We start from the raw sequence: 18,626 nt of genomic DNA on the forward strand, positions 1-18,626 counted from the left end.
TATACAATCAGTTAATATTATCAACAAATCATACCTTCTAATTCAAACAGCCAACCCAATCAGCCTCATTTACGAAACAGGACCGTATATTTATCAGTCGTATGTGATGAATGCCAAATATCAAATGTTTTTACCTTATATGCAAAAAGTAGTAATGTCAATTGTATTTTCTTATACGCAAAAAAGCATTGATGAAAGTACTATACTTTCTAGATGGCAAGTGCTATATATATATATATATATATATATTGAAAGTTGGCAAGTGATATACTTGTTTAGTTGTTTATCAGTTATTTGCCCTAGCTAGTACATGTTCTTTATGTTTATTTGCAATGGCTAGTGTTGAAATAACATTTTATGCAACAAAGATTCTAAAGACTTCAGTACACAATCGAACGAGATGATTTGTTAAACAATTGTTTTGTCCTATTTTGAAAAGGACATTTTTAATAATGCACCAAATGAAAAATATCATACGAATTAAATATTCTAATATATAAGACAACATAGTTTAGTATAAACTCGTAGTTTGTAATGGTTGTTAAATATTGTATTTAGATTTATAATATGTTTTGTATTTAAACAACTATTTTGGTTAATGATAATGTTCTTTACTTATTTGCTTTTGGACCTCTAATTGAAATTTGTGCGGACCCTACATTGCATGTAAATTTTATTAATCTATAAACAAAATCATACTTTTACAACTTTTTGCTCAAACTACCTATCAAGCTATTATTATATAAAATTTAATAATTATTATGGTGGAGATATTTTTGTCCAATAAATTATATAGTACAACTATTATAGCATAATATATAAAATAATTTAATAAACAAAATGGGCATATAAGCCGGATTAAAACTTATTATGTTTTTAGATATTTACTTTTCTTCATTAATTTAACTTTTGTACTAAAATGGTTTAATTTACCAAATTTTAAATGATTAATTGCCTAAGACTTATTTTAGTGGGTTTAATACTTTAGAAAACATGTCAAGGACCTTATGGTCCAGTGGCATCAAACTCTTTCCTTTATACGGGAGGTGGTGGGTTCGAGCCTCAATAATAGTTATGAACATATACTGCATTGTAATAGAGTTAGTAGTATTCAAAAAAAAAAAAAAACACTTTAGAAAACATGTTCAAGATTGACTATCAAGCATAGTCATAGGTGAAAGGATTTTTTTTTTTTTTTTTTGAATATTATTGACTCCGTTACAATATAGTATCTGTTCATACATACTTTTCTCAACCTTCTGAACCTATGACCTCTCAGCACACAAAAATTTCTCACATGATGTATCAAACAAACTCTTGATATATCTAGCGTTGTTTACACTTTCGATTAACGATTATAGACTTTGTCATAAACAAAAACTTTTATATTTAAATATTTCCATGTGTACTATAATTAGATGAATAATGATGTTTTAATATTTAATTATAATTATAGCTTGCACTAATTTTTTTATATGAAAGCATTACTACGTAATTTATATTTATATTATATACAATACAATGAAGAACGATAATATGATTTTAAAAGTGTGAATATTTTAAAAATATTTGAATATAATAATGAGTAAAAACCTTTTTATTTAATAAAAAATAAAAATGAGAAAATGGTCAAATATATCCATAAACTTTATTAAAAAAGTCAATTAGATCTTAAATTTTTAAAAGTTGTAAATAAATATATATAAATATGTTATTTTGGAGCAGCCTATAAATTGATTGATTATTGTGTAGATCATACTATCAAAAAATGGTTATTCAATACAAAAATAATGTACTTTTTTAGTAATACTGACTTTGTTACGTTGTAGTATTGTTCGTCTATACTTTCTCAACCTGTTAAAAGTTTTACTCAAAAAGTTAATTAGACCCTTAAACTTTTAAAAGTTGTAAAAAATTCTATATATATGTTATTTTGGAGTAGCATAGAAATCGATTGATTATTGTGTGGACCATATTATCAAATAATGGTTATTCAGTACAAAATAATGTACTTTTTTTAGTACAATTGTTCGTCTATACTTTCTCAACATATTGAAACTTTACTCAAAAAATCAATTAGATCCTTAAACTTTTAAAAGTTATAAATAAATCTATAAATATATTATTTTGGAGCAACCTAGAAATCGATTGATTATTGTGTGGACCATACTATCAAATAATGGTTATTCAATACAAAAATAATGTACTTTTTTTTAGTATTACTGACTCTATTACGTTGTAATATCTGTTCGTATATACTTTCTCAACTTGTTTAAGCACAAAGAGTCAATACCACCTTCACCACTGAGGCTCGATTCGATCTAATGACCTCCCATTGTGAGAGTCACTACATGTCATTGACAAATAATGTACTTTTAGTATAGGGTAACACTTGTGCGAGACCTTCTCATGGGTATCAATTCGTGAGACGGGTTGAGTCTTTAACTAATGGGTCAAATATTTGATTAATGAGTCGAATTTTTGACATTATTAATCAAAGATTTGTCCCGTCTCACGAATTGAGACTCATGAGACAGTCTCATACAAATTTTTACTTTATATTTTTAAAAAATGTACTTTATGTTATGATCCACTGTGGACCATAATTCACACAATAATTTACCTCAATCGGTGACCCCTAGTTATTACTAAAATTGTCATACGTGTATAGTTAATAAATGTAGGTTCAGAATTTAGATGGACGGATTTGCCATCACTATTTATGGTGGCAAAACGATCGACTTGAGGGCTAAATTTGGAAAAGAAGCAAAATATACACTGTCACCTACGTTACAGTGTCGCTGCCTAATTCATATTTCATAGGGGAGACTAGCTCCTTGTTTAATCAATATTTAACGTTGGCGCCCTCTCACTGATGCAAGCTTTGGGTCGTAGAAGAAGACCCAGATCTTTTCTCTTCAAATTTCAGGTATCTGCAGCATACCCATTAGTTCGAGAATTTCAATCTGCCTTTCTTGCGCTAGCATAGACGCTTTTAATTGTTCAGTAAATGATTTGTAATCCCATTTATGCTTAGTTTATTTGACTGAATTGAAAATGGGTCTTGATTTTTCTGGATGTTTTGTTTTTTGCCCTTTGATTTGCATGTGAAAAGACTCATTCTTTGACGGATTTTACTGTTTTTGTGGGAAAAAATCATGCTTGCCCCTAAAAATTTTGAGGAAGTCCCTAAATTCCCCTTCAATTCCCTTTTGAATTGCCTGTTTTGCTTTGACTTTCATCTCTTTGACTGATTGATGTGAATTACCTTAATTGCTTTAATCGCTACTCACAGTTGAATGGATTTTGTTGATTAAATTTATCTATGGTGGTGAATATTTTATGTTATTGATAATAACTTAATTTGCATATTGATGTTTCAGCATTGCTTCAATATTTGTTAATAGTCACATATCTGGAACTACAGCCATGTAGTAGTTGGTAATTTGTTCATGTTCTGTTGATTGATGCTTTAGAATCCATTTTTGCAGGTTATAGTATCCATATAGAATCTACAGGTAGAAGGTTCTGATGGCCGATAACCAAGAAAACAGTGCATTATTCCCAATTTTCATTTTGTCTGTAATTGGTCTGCCTTTAGTCCCCTATACGGTGCTCAAGATTTTCCGTGCTGCTACGAGGAGTACAAGGAACATCCACTGTGAGTGTTCTGTGTGCACACGATCTGGAAAATATCGCAAATCAAATTCTCAGCGGGTCAGTTACTTTTGCAACTGAGCTCAACTTTATTCTTAGTGAGTGTGACATGTATCTATAATTATCCAATTATTTTACTTGAGTAAACTTTTTTGCAGATCTCAAGCTTCTTAAGCTGCAGTAATGTGACCTTGATTTTGCTTTGGTTGATTGTTGGCCTAGTTGCTTATTCGGTTAAGCAATCTAGGAGTGAGGTAAATGTTGACCTTGTTATAGTAATTTTTTTCAGACCACATTTTATTGATTCTTTTACAGCTTACCCTTAGATGTGATTGAGTAGATCCATTTTTTAGCAGACAGTACTAATCAATGGTTTTATGGATCTGAATATTGCATATCTTTATTGATAGCATTCTGTTTTATTCTGACACAGATTCAAGTGTTTGAGCCATTCAGTATTCTTGGACTGGAACCTGGAGCTTCAGATTCAGCAATAAAGAAGGCATATAGGAGGCTTTCTATTCAGTACCATCCTGACAAAAATCCCGACCCAGGTTGGCAGATCTCCTATTTTTGTATAGGCTAATGATTGTTTATATAAGTGGCACGTGCTTAGAAGTAGTTTCTCACTTTCCTTAAAAATTTCAGATGCCAATAAGTATTTTGTGGAATATATATCCAAAGCCTACCAAGCTCTGACAGATCCAATTTCCCGTGAGAATTTTGAAAAATATGGGCATCCTGATGGTAGACAGGTAACGTGCCTCATTTGCATTTGCTCTCGAGCTCATCTTATTCATGTGGATAAACAGATACCTTTGCCTTGTGAAAACCAGAGATAATCACATCAAACTGACAATATCATGTCTTGCTAATAGGGCTTTCAAGTTGGAATAGCTCTTCCTGAATTCCTGCTTGCTGGTGCATCTGGTGGAGTACTGTTAATTTGGATTCTTGGAGGAATGATTCTGTTGCCATTGATTATTGGCGTTATATATCTGTCAAGATCATCACAATATTCTGGAAATGTCAGACGTGAAACCTTGTCTACCTATTTTAACTCAGTGAAGCCTTCTTTGGCCCCAAGGTTTAGTATGGTCTTTCTGTATGAAATTTTAAATTCTCTAAATATTATTCTTCCTAGTGTATATCATATTGGGAAAGCTGCTTAATCTTAGGTAACATGATTTAGCCTTCAGGATTATCTCTATTTGCATTTATTAATGCTAACCTATATTGTTTTAATTCATCATTAAGGAGTAAGGTTCTACTACTTTCTGGATATGCTTGATGCACACAATGGCAATGAAGTAAATTGAGTTGCTTGTTGCCTTGTTTGTGTGCTGATATGCAGATGCATATTTACATATTGTTCAATTAAGTTCTGAATTATTTTGTTAAAAGTAATATCTATATAAATGGCATTTAAATTGAGGATATTATATCTACTGAACTTTTAAGTTGAATACTATACACAAGGATTACCATTCATTCTTTTTCGTTTGGTTTTCCTTGCACTCCTTTTGCAATCAACTATTATTGTTCCCCTGATATTGGATTATATTTTCTTTGATGTTTCTTTGGATAGTTTGTTGGTAATTTTTAAATACGTACTGCATGATATATACCTTGACTTTCATACCCCGTAATCACCTTGAACTTTCAGCAAAATTATGGAAGTCTTCATTAAGGCTGCTGAGTACATGGAGATTCCAGTTCGCAGATCTGATGATGAACCCCTCCAGAAGCTCTTCTCAGTCGTGAAAGGAGAGCTGAACTTGGATGGCAAGAATGCAAAGCAGGAACAAGCGAAATATTGGAAACAACATCCGTCACTGATTAAGGTAATGCGCTATTGTTACAGGGGACTTTTAATCAACTATCCGCTACTGAAAGATAACTTTTCTTTCCTTTTCTTCTTAGACTGAGTTGCTGATTCAGGCACATTTAACTCGCAAAGCAGAGACTTTATCCCCAGATCTGCAGAGAGACTACAAACATGTGCTTCAGCTTGCCCCTCGGCTTCTAGAAGAGCTATTTGTGGTAACTTGGATTTTAATTTTTATTGCAATGTGAATTGCCCAATCCTGCTAGTAAATCGTGGAGCATTCTATGCTATATTTGCCATAAACACCTAAGTGGCTTCTTATTTAAAAGTGACAAAACCGCAAATGTTAGATACAATAGTTCTCTTTAACCATGCTAGATAAGGGCCCTTCATCTGCTTCTGTTTTCAGAGTAATTTTTCATGTTCTCTCATGGGAAACCTCTAGCTAATTTAAACTGATACTGCCTTATCCCGACTAAAAAGCTCAGCTGGGACTAAACTGTCTTTATATAGGCCTGATGGGGTGTCCTAATTTGTTGAGGCATCAAACCTATGGCTATGCAGCTCTTTGTACCTGTCATGACATTACATTTGAGTTTTGTTCTACTTTATATATGAATCAGACCTGCTTCTCATTCACGTTGCTTGTAATTTGCTATGCGCAGATGGCTAATCTACCACGCACCTCTAAGGGTCATGGATGGCTGAGACCTGCAATAGGAGTTGTTGAACTTTCCCAATGTATTGTTCAGGTTACAAGTTATAGACCCTTATGGGAGTATTTCTGAAACTTCGATATTTTAAACTATCTTCTGAAAGATAAAGTCAAGCTTGTATTTGACTTTGTGATCTAAAGGGAACCTTGGATCATGCAGGCGGTTCCTCTTAGTGCAAGGAAAGCTACTCGAGGATCTAGTGAAGGTGTTGCTCCTTTCTTGCAGCTTCCACATTTCAGCGAGACAGTTATTGAAAAGATAGCGCAGAAAGTAAGCTAGTGTTTCACTGTTTATTTATTGGTTCCAAAATGCTGAGTTTGTTGTTACTGTTACTTTATGATATCTCATTTGTGAAATTGCTAAACCGAAGCTTCCAAGCATTTTGATTTTAGATTGTTTCTAGTAGAGAAACCATTCTCTTTGAACCAATAAACATGTAGTGCTGGAGAAATCAAGTGTTGTTCGGCAACAAGTCACACTTAGTCACTTACATGATTTTTCTTTAATGTCTTGATTGTTTTCCTTGTAAAATGATACTGGGAAAAGTAATAAAGAATAAGCGAGTGTCAAGTTGTACCATAGTAACATGCACTAGGCTACTTGAAGATCACTAGCAGCTTTCAGCATCGTAGATTTAAGAGTCCCGAGGGCATTAGGATGGGGATTTTGTATGTTGATATGTGACTATATGTGTGATGTTGAAAACTCTTCCGCTCTGAATACTGGAAGGAAAATATTTTTTGTCGTTCTTTTTTGTAAGGTTAGAAATAGATAGAGTTAAGGGCAAAGAATTTTACATTTCATTCTTCCATCTGATGAAAATCTATTGAAGTTCAGAACTTTCTCATCACTCGAAGAGTGTCAGCTATTCGTTGGTTCTTGTTTAATGATGTTTGCTGGTGGTAGGCCCACACTTTCCAGGACTTCCGAGACATGACATCTCAAGAACGTGCTGAGCTGCTCACGGAGGTTGCCGGCTTATCTGCTGCCGAAGTGCAAGATGTTGAGAAGGTACTGGAACTGATGCCTCGTGTCACAGTTGATGTCAGTTGCGAGACTGAAGGGGAGGAGGGCATACAAGAGGGAGACATTGTTACGGTACAGGCCTGGGTGATGCTAAAACGGGCCAACGGTCTGATTGGTGCCCTCCCCCATAATCCATACTATCCATTCCCCAAGGAGGAAAATTTCTGGTTTCTACTCGCAGATGCGAATTCAAATAACGTGTGGCTTTCCCAAAAGGTTAACTTCACGGACGAAGCTGGAGCAGTAACTGCTGCTTCGAAAATAGTTGAAGACAAAATGGAAGCTTTAGGCGCAGATGCAAAGGAAATCAGCGCTGCAGTCAAAGAAGCTACTGAACGAGTAAAGAGTGGGTCCCGACTAGTGATGGGGAAGATCCAAGCCCCAGCAGAAGGGAATTATAACCTGACTAGTTATTTGTTGTGTGATTCATGGCTAGGCTGTGACAACACGGTGAGCGTTAAGGTTAAAGTATTAAGAAGGAACAGGACTGGTACTCGGGTTGGCCGTGTGGCTGAGGGAGAACAGAATATTCCTGATGACATCGAGGACGAAGATGCTACTGATGAAGATGAATATGACGAGGAGGAGGAGGTTGAGAGCGAGTACAGTGAAGAAGACGAAGAAGAGGAAGATGACACACAAGTTACAGATAAAAAGCGCAAAGAATTTGACAGACAAGTTACAGATAAAAAGGGCAAAAAGGAAGTTGAGAGACAAGTTACAGGTAAAAAGGGCAAAGAGGAAGTTGACAGACAAATTACAGGTAAAAAGGGCAAAGCCAATGGAACTACTCGAAGGAAGAACCGTTAGGGAATGATTTTTCCGCCAATCTACCTTGACTTTAGATGAGGATCGCAAAATGGGACAGTTAATCTTAATCTTCCTGCTTTTTCTCATTGAAATACTTAGAATCTTCACCAAGACATGATGCAATGTTGAGTATTTGACAAACCTGGAACCCAAACTTTTGTGGTCATGGTGTTTTTACATTTCTTGTTCTTTATAGAGTTTTCTATACTGAGATCAATGACTGCAATATACTGAAATACAATTGCAATGAAGGTTCATTACTACAGTGCTCATTTTGTTTGAAATGAATATTATTATCATAGGGATTTTCTATTGCACTATGCCATGTTATTAGGTACACCTATATTTGTAATGTTTTATTGTATTTAGTATTATCAGGACACAACTTGTTAAGTGAAGGCACATAATATTTTAACAATATTGTACATAAGATGTTGATTTACATGTTATGTATCTGCAGTTAACAATATTGTACATACAATTAACAATTTGTGTTTGTAGTTACCATGTTATGTATCTCTAATTATAATATGATGTGTCTTCAATTTGTGTACATGTATAAAAATAGTTACTACACGTACATAATGTGTCAATTGCAAGTGCAGAATCTGAAGATTATTTTGCAATAAAAGTTCACAATGCAAGGTAGATCCTGGTTTATGGTATAATTTGCTACTAATAGTATCATTACACATTCGATATTATCATCTCTAATGGACCGCTGAATCACAAGGCATTGGTCCTCCTATCTAATTGTCCGTTGAGTCACAGTGACTTACCCCTCCACAATTCTATCGGGTTAAGGTGTGGAGACACTTGGGACAAGGAATTTCACCTTTTGTGGACAATACAAAGTTCTTTGGTGTAAAATCAACTCAAATGTGAATGAGACTGTTACAAATATTTCAATTCATATTTTTGCAAACAATGAAGTGCAGATTAGAAGAAAAAATGTCCTATTGAAAAGGTATAAATAATCTGAAAATGAATGATTGATGTTTACAATTCCATGTTAATCTTGGAGATAATCATATACAGAGAAATCATCATAAAGCAAAGATCCATTCACATAATGGAGCATGTAATAGCAAAGATCACAGAAATAACAAGGATTTTTAGGAGCCCATTTATCGTCGACTGTCATCTTTTCGGCTTTGTATATCTTGCAGACAGAACATTTTTGAAGCCGCACTCTTAATTGAAATGTAAGTAATGGGTAAGCACTTTGGTTCTGAACATCCTCTGGATGGATCAACCTCATATCTCTTATTACAATTAGATGCTTGCAGTCCCCCTTCAGCAGGTAAAGAAAAGCAAAATTAGTTCCATAACGGAAATGTTTAGTTGTTATCAACAAAACTAAAATGCCACTCTGTGATGAGACCACATTTATATGTTCTTGGGGAGAATGAAAAATGAGGCATTGTACCTGATGACAATAAAGATATCCTGCACCAACTCGAAATCTCAAGTCACAAAAGCGCATATTTTTCATTTCAACAGCTCTAAAGCGAGGCAATCGCAGTCCTGATTTATTGCCTAAAACTGCTTTCTGCTTCTGCAGCAGCTCACCTGAATTGATACATTCCCATTTTTCAACTGCCTCGGTAGAATTTTCAAGCCAATCAAGTATTGGTTTACTGTAATCAGTAGCATGGGGATCCCTTAAATCATTGCAAAATAAATCCTGAAAAATTCATAGCAGTTAAAAAATGTAGCTATATTTCTTAGGCCAAGACTGAAGAAGAGCTGTATTCTAAACAAGCAGTAATGTTAAGTCATTCATTTACCTCTATAAGAAAGTAGCCAGAAGGATCATCCTTGTCAGCCTTTCTCATAATTTCATCCATAATGCAATATATCTGGTCTCTGACTTCAGTCAAACTTTGCTGCCCTAGGACCAAAAATTCTTGACTCTGCAAACAATTTGTTAGTCACAAATGAAAGAAGATAAAACAAAACAAAGACATACCCACTTTGGATAATTTACTTAAGCTTATAAACATCAGTAGTTGTTTTTTAGTGTATTTGGATAGGATTATGGAAACAAAAATTAAATAGCTATATCTAACATAACTATTAAATGTCTCTTTACTAGTGTTTTCAAGAAAATAGTAGTGTGGCTCAAACATAAATTACCTTCATTAATGGCTTTCTGCTACGATAAACCTCTACACAGAGGACAACTTCTGGAAATTGAATAGGAACGTGTGCTCTTGAACTAGATGACTTGACTTGGCATACCTTTTTTAAGGAGCACAAAATATAAGAAAAGCAATAAGGTAGAATAAATTAAACAGTGATCTTGAAACCAAGGCCAATAATGGCTTGGGCTTAAAAGATTGGTGACTAGTCTATCTACTTGATGCAATATGGAATGAAATATTAAGAGTTAAAAGCTAGCAAAACAAAAGTAAAATGACTCATCAAACAAACCTTTCTGGACGAACTTATGGACTTGAGTGATGTGATCCTCTCACTTTTCTCAGAGGATTTTGGTGCAGAGTTCATAGTCCCACAACTACCACTGAAACAAATAACACATCCAGAGGTTAATAGTTATAAATGACATCGAGTTGTCAAAAAGCACTGCAACGGATAAGGTGCAAATCAACTTTAACTTAGAAAATGCTCACTTGAATGAATGCAATCTCGCTGCTGCTTTATCTTCCTCTTGTTTATGCTTAATTCTTGCAAGTTGCTCCACCTTAGCAATATAGCTTTCCTGGATACGTAAAAGGATGACATAATCAAATAAATGACCACATTTTATCCCCAAAGGAAATAAAGAAAGGAGTAATCACATCTTTAATATACAAACCAAATAAATTTCCAATCAGATAAAGAAACATGCAGCAATTGAAGGAGTAGTTTTTATACCACTCTCTTCCTTGTCTGCTTAATGTCCCATGTGCAACACTAAAAATAAATGGATATGACAAAAGCTGGAACATAAAATAATTAAGAGCATACAGCATACTTCAACAGGATTTTGTTTCCTCTTACTGAAATGGTTTTTCTTTGACTTCTTATTATGGCAGGCTCTATTACAAACCCCAGTTGAGGAGTCATGGGGAGTTGAAGAACATAATTCTCTCTCAGACCTTTCTGAAGCAGCAGCATTAGACACGGAGTTATCTAGTATAGGATATGAAGAGTCTATTCTCAACTCATCACCCTGCCAGCATCCAGGGGGAACTTGTCAAACTAACTGAACATGTGTATTCTAATGAAAATATGAAATTGAGATTATATACCATGAATGCTTCTTCGAATGCCCTATTTACCAGGTCTTCCTCCTTTATAATTTTGAGTTCTTCTACCCTTTAGGAAATTGTGTAGCCAAAGTCAGTCCACAGCCATGAACAAAGGGAAGAACATAGACAGAATAAGAGATTAAGAGATGGGCAATAATAAGTTTTTTCCATCATTCAATATTAAGAAGGGCAACAATTGCCTCAAGTGGAGTGTAGAAATATAAAGAAGCAAGATAGAATAAAGGAAAGGAAAGTTTCCTCCCCTCAATCAAGTCCAACACAAAAGCATCAGAGATTAAACAGAATGAGAAACCCAGGAGTAGCTAAGCAAAGCAAAAACAAGATAAGAAAAACTTACGAGATTTCATCATCATACATTTCAAGTGACTCACAACATAATTCCTCCTTAAGATTCTGCATTAAATATATAAAGAATCTTAGTACAGGCTATCATATAAAGCATCAAAAGGAACATAAAAAATCTGCATTATCAATAGTGGTTTGGAGAAAGGCGGACAAATTATACCATGGACCATGGTCCACATTACAATGTAGACCATAGATAATTGTTCATACTGAAGGTTCAGTTTTAATATACTGAAAGTTCATTTTTAGATAGTATACCAAATAATGAACTTTTAATTACACAAAAAAATAAGCTTTAAAAAATGAACTTGAAACTTTAGTATACTAAAAATGAAAAAATGAACCTGATAATGATTGGGAGAGGAGGGATAAGGCCTACAAATTTCAGATAAGAATCGAAAACACATACTCCACACATAATATAATCTTAAAGACGCTTCATACCTGAAGTTCACGGAATACAGAGGATTCAAAATCTGGAATCCTTGTGAGCGCACTAACCATGTCCGGAACATAAATTGGGCCACCACGGGGAATTGACACATTGGGATCGTCTCCCCCAACATCGAAATCCAGAGATGCAGTACCCATTTAGGATATGAAATGGAAAACCCTGGAACAAAGAGGTTAATATGAAAACAGAGAGAGAATACCTAGGACACCAAAACAGAATTTTCGACTTCACCAAATGCATATACAGTACTCAATGAAATTGAAGAAAGGAGGTACCTGAGAGATGGCGATTATAAAATCGTTTGTATCGCAGGCTGAAATCCACAACACGAACTGTAACTAACAGCAGATGATCAGAAAACCGAAAGACTAAAGGGAGAGGGAGAAGGCGTCAAGAGGAACTGAGTAAGAGGCGCCAAAAAATTTAGGGCTCAAGTAAATTTGAGAAAGAATTCCTTAAAAAGGATACGAAAACGGCGTCGTACGCAAAAACAGACATACCTAGAGATGTCCTCGGGCTAGCCCTGTCGAGTTGTCGGGCTTATCAGATTCGTGTTGTCGGTTAATTTATTATTTTATTCTCAAATTCGGGTTAGCCCTAACCCTAAATTTCAGGTTGTCGGGCTTATCGGGCGAGTTAAACTATCTGAACTAAAATCGAAAATGAATACTCACCTTTTGATAAAAGAGGTCAAGTCGTCAACAGAATCCAGATTTAATAGAACGGGTCAACCGAATAAGATTAGAATATTCAATATAACATTAGAAGATTGAACGGGTCAACCGGATGAGCATGCACAACAAAAATTAATAAAAACCAACTTAAACGCTAAAATGCAATTTGATCGTCCAACCCAAAAAAAAATAATTATAACATGATTTTGGAACATTTCAAAATCATACAATTAAATCAAATTTGACAATTTTTTCTAATTAATAATGACATGGCAATCACTCCATTAAAATTATTATTTTAAAAATTTAAATAAAATTTAGAAAACAACCAAAAAATCACCCTTCAACAAAATCACCAAATTGATCATTAAAAAAAAAATCACCAAATTGATCATTAAAAAAAAAAAATCTTAGAAAATATCTTTACGAACCATCTTCAACAGGTATATTCGGTATAACTTTATCACATCAAGAACCATTCATGATTCATCTCTCTGGATAAGGCTGCGTTTTTATACTTCACAACACACAATTCTCTGATCAGAAACTAAAATGGCTAAAGAAGCCATGAAAACTCTCATCGCTCTCCAACACCCTTTCCTCTACCTTCCAAAGCCAATCCCATCCACTCAACGCATCTCCCTCCTCCCGCACGAAACCGCGAATAAGAATCCAAACTTCAACCGGATGAGAGCACGGAAACTGCAAGCGAAAGCCGCAAAGGGCTTCGGCGGGGCCCCAGCCACGAAAAGCAAGCGGAAGGCCGACAGCGACGAGGAGGGCGAGGACGAGGACGAGAAATTGCCGGAGGATGTGTGGAACAGAATCACGAGGAGGATATTGTTTTACGTGGGAGCTCCGATGGCGACTGGTCTTGTTTTGGTGCAAATCCTGGGCACGGTGAAGGAGCGAGGGATCTGGGACGTGCCTAACTGGGTGCCGATTTTGACGATTTTCGTGTTTCTCAGTGCGTCGACTCTTGGAGTTGCCTATGGGGCTCTGTCGGCGAGCTGGGTTTCTGATAGGGAAGGATCTGCTCTAGGGTTTGAAGAAGCTCAGAGAAATTGGGCTGAAATGTGGAGAGAAGATGATGATCAAAACAAGTAATCAAATTTTTATGTACATTTCATAGTTTTATGTAATCAAACGTCCATTTGCCTTTCTATGAAATAAGTGTTAATTTTACAAAAGGACCAACACAAGTACACAACCACCAAGAGAAGTTACAAATAGTGAAATGTAACAATTGCAATAATTAGAGAATGAAAAAAGTATTTTATTACCTTAGAATAGCCAGAAAAGGGAACCTTTTTTTTACCCGCATATTTGTACACCTATTAATATCACCGTTTTTTTTAAAAAAAATAAAAAATAAAAAAAATTCACCATATTTGCACATGTCCAATAAAGAGTTGTCATAATTGATTGGACTTTGATATTATTATGGGCCTAATTAACACTTGTAATGAATCTGTATCACCTATTATGCTCATAATAAATAGACGGCAAATTATTGCATGGACCATAGTCCACACAGTTGTGTGGACCAAAAATAAAAAGTACATTATTTTTATACTGAAGGTACATTATTTTTGTACTGTAGGTACATTATTTGACAATATATATCAAATAATGTACCTTCAGTACAAAAATAATGTACCCTAAAATAATGTACCTACAGTATAACAATAATGTACCTTCAGTACAAAAATAATGTACTTTTTATTTTTGGTCCATGCAATAATGATTGATAAATAGACCTCTTAAATGTTACAAATTATTAAATATGAATTTAATAGAGTGACGGTCATCATTGAAGTCTCTATTATTGAGAGGAAATTCAACAATCAACTGCATTAATTTCATAACCATCATGCAACTTTGTTAGTCCTTCCAATTGTCCCCAAGCCGACTAGTCTAGCCGACCGAGCACATCCCATTGACGCCTATGGCAACCTCTTGGGCGGGGCACTCATGTTTAGTCTCCTAACTCATTAGTAGCTATCCCTTTTGCAAAGTTGTAAAGACCTGATTGTATTTCCTTTTAGCACCAACATTCACTTTAACTTCACCATTTCAATCACAAATATGTTAATTTAAAAGAAAACATTTTTTATTTTAAAAATATTAAATCACTTAATCTCACCGCTTTAATGCAGTCTAAAGTGCATAAATGAATTAAGGGTCCATTTGGAAACCCATAAAATGACGGTTGGAAGTCTTTTTTGGATTTTTCAGTGTTAGGTACTAAAAAAAATGAAGTTAAAAGAAAATATTCATTATGGTCAACATAAAAAATGCACAATTCTAAAGAAAATGTTTCCCTAATTTTTTAGTCGGAATACATTTTTCGAATTTTTTTTATTTTCCATCTATTTTCTCTCTCTATCTCTCTCTCTCTCTCTCTCTAATGCTAGTTTTCGGATTATTATTATGACCATCACCACGATTGGTTTGTGACCTCCAAAGCAATCAGTTGGCCGGCCAATATTACTGGATAAGTTAATAGTTTGCTGAAAATTTGCCTATTTTCTCAACTCTAGTATATATTCAAAGTGCTTAACTCTTTTTTCAGAGCCTTCTCATGCCTTTTATACATGTACAAGGATGATCAAAACGCCCAGCCTCTCTTTAATACAATAAATGAAGCTATAAATGTCTTAAATGCCTTAATCATGAGAACTTCTGCCGGTTTTCCGTCTCCTCCGCGTCAAATCGCCTTCCACTCCGATTGACCTCATCATTGCCATTAACTTCGCACTGATTACCCTCATTACTCCCCTCCTGCTGAGTGCTCAAATTACTTTTCTCGCTCTCCAGACGGCTCCTTCCTTTACATAGTCGGTCCTTCTCAACTCCGTGACGATCGGTTAACTCAACCATCGGATCCTCGATGGGCTGGCTCTCATCGTCCGACTCACCTATTGCCGACTGTCTCTCTAGGTTAATGGGTTTCCCTTATTACGACTCCCTTTCTTGACCATTTAGCAAATTCGCGACGAACGATTAGCGCACCCTTTTTGTTTTTTGTTTTTTTGTTTTTTTTTTATCTAACAGGCTTTGCCAGCTATGCTGCTCACTCCAACTGGCTAACTCTCTCATCCGACGCACTATCCATAGCGCCTCCTATACCTAGCTGAGTACTAATTTACTGGTCCGACTCCTTCAATCACAACATTTTCTGTCCGTCTGGCCGTTGGTGTCACTTTATTTTTGCCTTCACCTGACTTGGTTGCTTGCCTTTTACTGTGTTCCACCCGATTCCACCATCCATCATCTTTTTCGTTATGTTGCCTGCCATTCTTAATTAGTCTTTCAAACTCGGGTCTATGTCCCATCAACCACCACCGCCAACACTACCACACCACACCACAACACAACCACAACATCACAACCGCCATGGCACAACCGCCAATATCACACGACTACCACCGCCACCAATACCATTGCCACCACCACCTCTACCACCCCCACACCACCACCACCACCACAACCCCTACAAACACCAATGTCATCACCATCACTACATATTATTATTATTATTATTATTATTATTATTATTATTATTATTATTATTATATATACATTTTTAAGAAAATGAACCAAACAGAAAAATACAATTTCTTAATTTTAAGTTAAATAGAAAAATTTAGTTTTCTAACCTTCACCCAAACAATAAAAAAATTAAAATATTTTTTAAAAAATAAATCATTTTTCAAAAATAACATTTTTCAAGTTTTCAAATTTACCGTTAAACCCATTCAAAGCAATCTTTGAATCATTGATATATATGTCATAAATAAAACATATTAACCTTCTCAAAAAAAAAAAAAAACATATTAACATACTATAAAATTTAGTAAATCGTTAATCAAAGGTTTGCTAGCGTAAAAAATTGAACTCCGACCATTTTGAGCAAAGTGAACAAGGCATTATTAACTTAAACAAAACAACAACAATAATTACTAATGGCATATTAAGTGAATATAAAATAAATTATATACACGGATAGTTTTAGAGAGGATTTAATATTGGCTAAATTATAAATTACTTTATAGACTTGACAACAATTTTGCATTTTCTTAATTTTTTCTGTCAATATTATTTTTCTTTCAAAATTTCACTAGATTACAGTAAGAGTGTCGCATTTTTTTGTTGACAGGAAAAGCTCGCAACTACTATTTGAGAATACGCACAAGACAGGTTACGTTCCTATGTAATAATTTGTAAACCACACATAAAAAGTAAACTACATTAAAAAGACATTGTGTGATAGGTTCGATAAGGTGTTAGCAATAAATCAATTCTTGACCGTTTACTAGTATAAGAATTATGCTCCTTCCTACTTAACCACCCATTCAAAAGTCAAAACACAGAACATCACTTTTACACTTACTATTGATGTATAGTCTATCTGATTTGGTCATATAAGCATTCTTTAAGAATACTTCCTCACTTTATAAAATGAATTCTACCTTCTCCGTTACATTTATGTATTTGATTCAATTAAGGAGATTTAATTTAAATTCTTTTTAATTTATTTTTTTATAATATTAAACTTATTATCAGTATATATAACTTATATATTTATAAATTACATTAAAAGTACTATTATTAGAAAAATAAGTAAAGAAAAAGAATTAATTTGACCAATTAGTAAACCTGACATGTAAAATTACACATATGAAGTACTGTTATACGGAGTATCACTATGTTTATATTCCTATAAATGATAGTCACTCCAAAATATAATATAATATAATATAATATTAATAGTCCGTATTATACTAATAACATTAAATTTTATTAAAACAAAAAAATTGGCCCCAAGCGATTTGACAGCTTGCATGTGTCATTTATTTAGAATAGAGCCGTCAAAACGGGCTTAGCCCGCCGGGGGCTTGGCGGGGCGGGCTTGGCGGGGGCCCGCCAAATGTATAATAAAAAATTATTAAAATAAATAAATACTACAATAGTAAATCTATAACATTTAATATGTCTTTTCATCTTGATTATATTACTAACATTAGTGTGTGTGTAATATATATATACACCCTTTTATATAATTAATGTAATAGCAATTGAATTTTGGTTTACAGTGTACACTGTAAATCAAAATTCAATATATAATTACATTGAATTTTATAAACTAATTATATAATTATATTAGTTTTCAATCTATAAATTAATACACTAATTATAATATACGGAGTATAAACTGTAAACTAACACTATATAATTATAATATATAGCTAACTGTACTGTAAACTAATACAATAATTAATATATATATATGTATAATCAAGTTCAAAACATTAGTAAATTATATAAATGATTTGTTATTAACTTATGGATTAACACTTATTTATTAGTCATTATTGTGTTTAAAAAATTACAAATACATTACTATATGTTTAAATTATCCAAATTATTTTAGTATACACTTACTACATTTTTATATTAATTTTTATTTAAATTTAAAACTTTTAAAATTTGGCGGGCCCCCGCCAAGGCCCGCGGGCTTAAGGCGGGGCGGGGCGGGTTGCCTCTACTTAGGCCCGCTTTTTGGCGGGCTTTTTAGCCCGCCCCGCCACAAAGGCGGGCTTTGACGGGCTTTGGCGGGGCGGGGCTCGCCAGCCCGCATTGACAGCTCTAATTTAGAACTATAAAATAAAGTGTCAAGTAGGATTGCAATTTGCAAGTGAGACTCTTTCCGAATTGACGAATTGCAAAGGGCTAATTCTCTATTAAATATTCAACGATGGCATTTTTATATTTACTTTTTGATTTATAAATTGATTGCACTATATTCTTTATTTTGATGATGACAAAAATTTG

The 18,626-nt window shown here is 34.2% G+C and overlaps 3 protein-coding genes across 3 annotated transcripts; 2 read left to right on the plus strand and 1 right to left on the minus strand.

Moving 5' to 3' along the window:
• The first annotated feature begins 2,822 nt into the window (after nucleotides 1-2,822).
• LOC116019995 (dnaJ protein ERDJ2A-like) lies at nucleotides 2,823-8,336 on the plus strand. The gene is made up of 11 exons (XM_031260417.1): nucleotides 2,823-2,929; nucleotides 3,492-3,717; nucleotides 3,816-3,911; nucleotides 4,091-4,211; nucleotides 4,306-4,412; nucleotides 4,536-4,744; nucleotides 5,324-5,501; nucleotides 5,581-5,700; nucleotides 6,151-6,237; nucleotides 6,361-6,471; nucleotides 7,108-8,336. Exons 2-11 carry the CDS (start codon nucleotides 3,532-3,534, stop codon nucleotides 8,035-8,037), a joined length of 2,145 nt encoding a protein of 714 aa, XP_031116277.1. The 5' UTR covers nucleotides 2,823-2,929; nucleotides 3,492-3,531; the 3' UTR covers nucleotides 8,038-8,336.
• Nucleotides 8,337-8,976: 640 nt separating this feature from the next.
• LOC116020896 (snRNA-activating protein complex subunit) lies at nucleotides 8,977-13,326 on the minus strand. The gene is made up of 12 exons (XM_031261461.1): nucleotides 13,220-13,326; nucleotides 12,390-12,446; nucleotides 12,105-12,273; nucleotides 11,653-11,708; nucleotides 11,295-11,361; nucleotides 11,018-11,215; nucleotides 10,674-10,762; nucleotides 10,474-10,564; nucleotides 10,177-10,281; nucleotides 9,828-9,953; nucleotides 9,467-9,724; nucleotides 8,977-9,331 (listed from the first exon to the last, which is right to left on the minus strand). Exons 3-12 carry the CDS (start codon nucleotides 12,249-12,251, stop codon nucleotides 9,050-9,052), a joined length of 1,419 nt encoding a protein of 472 aa, XP_031117321.1. The 5' UTR covers nucleotides 12,252-12,273; nucleotides 12,390-12,446; nucleotides 13,220-13,326; the 3' UTR covers nucleotides 8,977-9,049.
• Nucleotides 13,226-14,070, plus strand: LOC116020897 (uncharacterized protein PAM68-like). Its single transcript, XM_031261462.1, has one exon. It carries the CDS (start codon nucleotides 13,341-13,343, stop codon nucleotides 13,893-13,895), a length of 555 nt encoding a protein of 184 aa, XP_031117322.1. The 5' UTR covers nucleotides 13,226-13,340; the 3' UTR covers nucleotides 13,896-14,070.
• The last annotated feature ends 4,556 nt before the right edge of the window (nucleotides 14,071-18,626 follow it).

This window comes from Ipomoea triloba, chromosome 5 (assembly GCF_003576645.1).
Source record: "Ipomoea triloba cultivar NCNSP0323 chromosome 5, ASM357664v1".
Lineage (NCBI taxonomy): Eukaryota > Viridiplantae > Streptophyta > Magnoliopsida > Solanales > Convolvulaceae > Ipomoea > Ipomoea triloba.

Excerpts from the sequence above, each read along its gene's own strand:
- LOC116019995 (XM_031260417.1), top strand. The coding sequence starts at position 3,532 with ATGGCCGATAACCAAGAAAACAGTGCATTATTCCCAATTTTCATTTTG. Across the intron at positions 3,912-4,090 it reads TTAAGCAATCTAGGAGTGAG|ATTCAAGTGTTTGAGCCATT; the intron begins GTAAATGTTGAC and ends ATTCTGACACAG. Across the intron at positions 4,413-4,535 it reads GGCATCCTGATGGTAGACAG|GGCTTTCAAGTTGGAATAGC; the intron begins GTAACGTGCCTC and ends TCTTGCTAATAG.
- LOC116020896 (XM_031261461.1), bottom strand. The coding sequence starts at position 12,251 with ATGGGTACTGCATCTCTGGATTTCGATGTTGGGGGAGACGATCCCAAT. Across the intron at positions 10,282-10,473 it reads CCATAAGTTCGTCCAGAAAG|GTATGCCAAGTCAAGTCATC; the intron begins GTTTGTTTGATG and ends TCCTTAAAAAAG. Across the intron at positions 9,954-10,176 it reads GCAGAAAGCCATTAATGAAG|AGTCAAGAATTTTTGGTCCT; the intron begins GTAATTTATGTT and ends AATTGTTTGCAG.
- LOC116020897 (XM_031261462.1), top strand. The coding sequence starts at position 13,341 with ATGGCTAAAGAAGCCATGAAAACTCTCATCGCTCTCCAACACCCTTTC.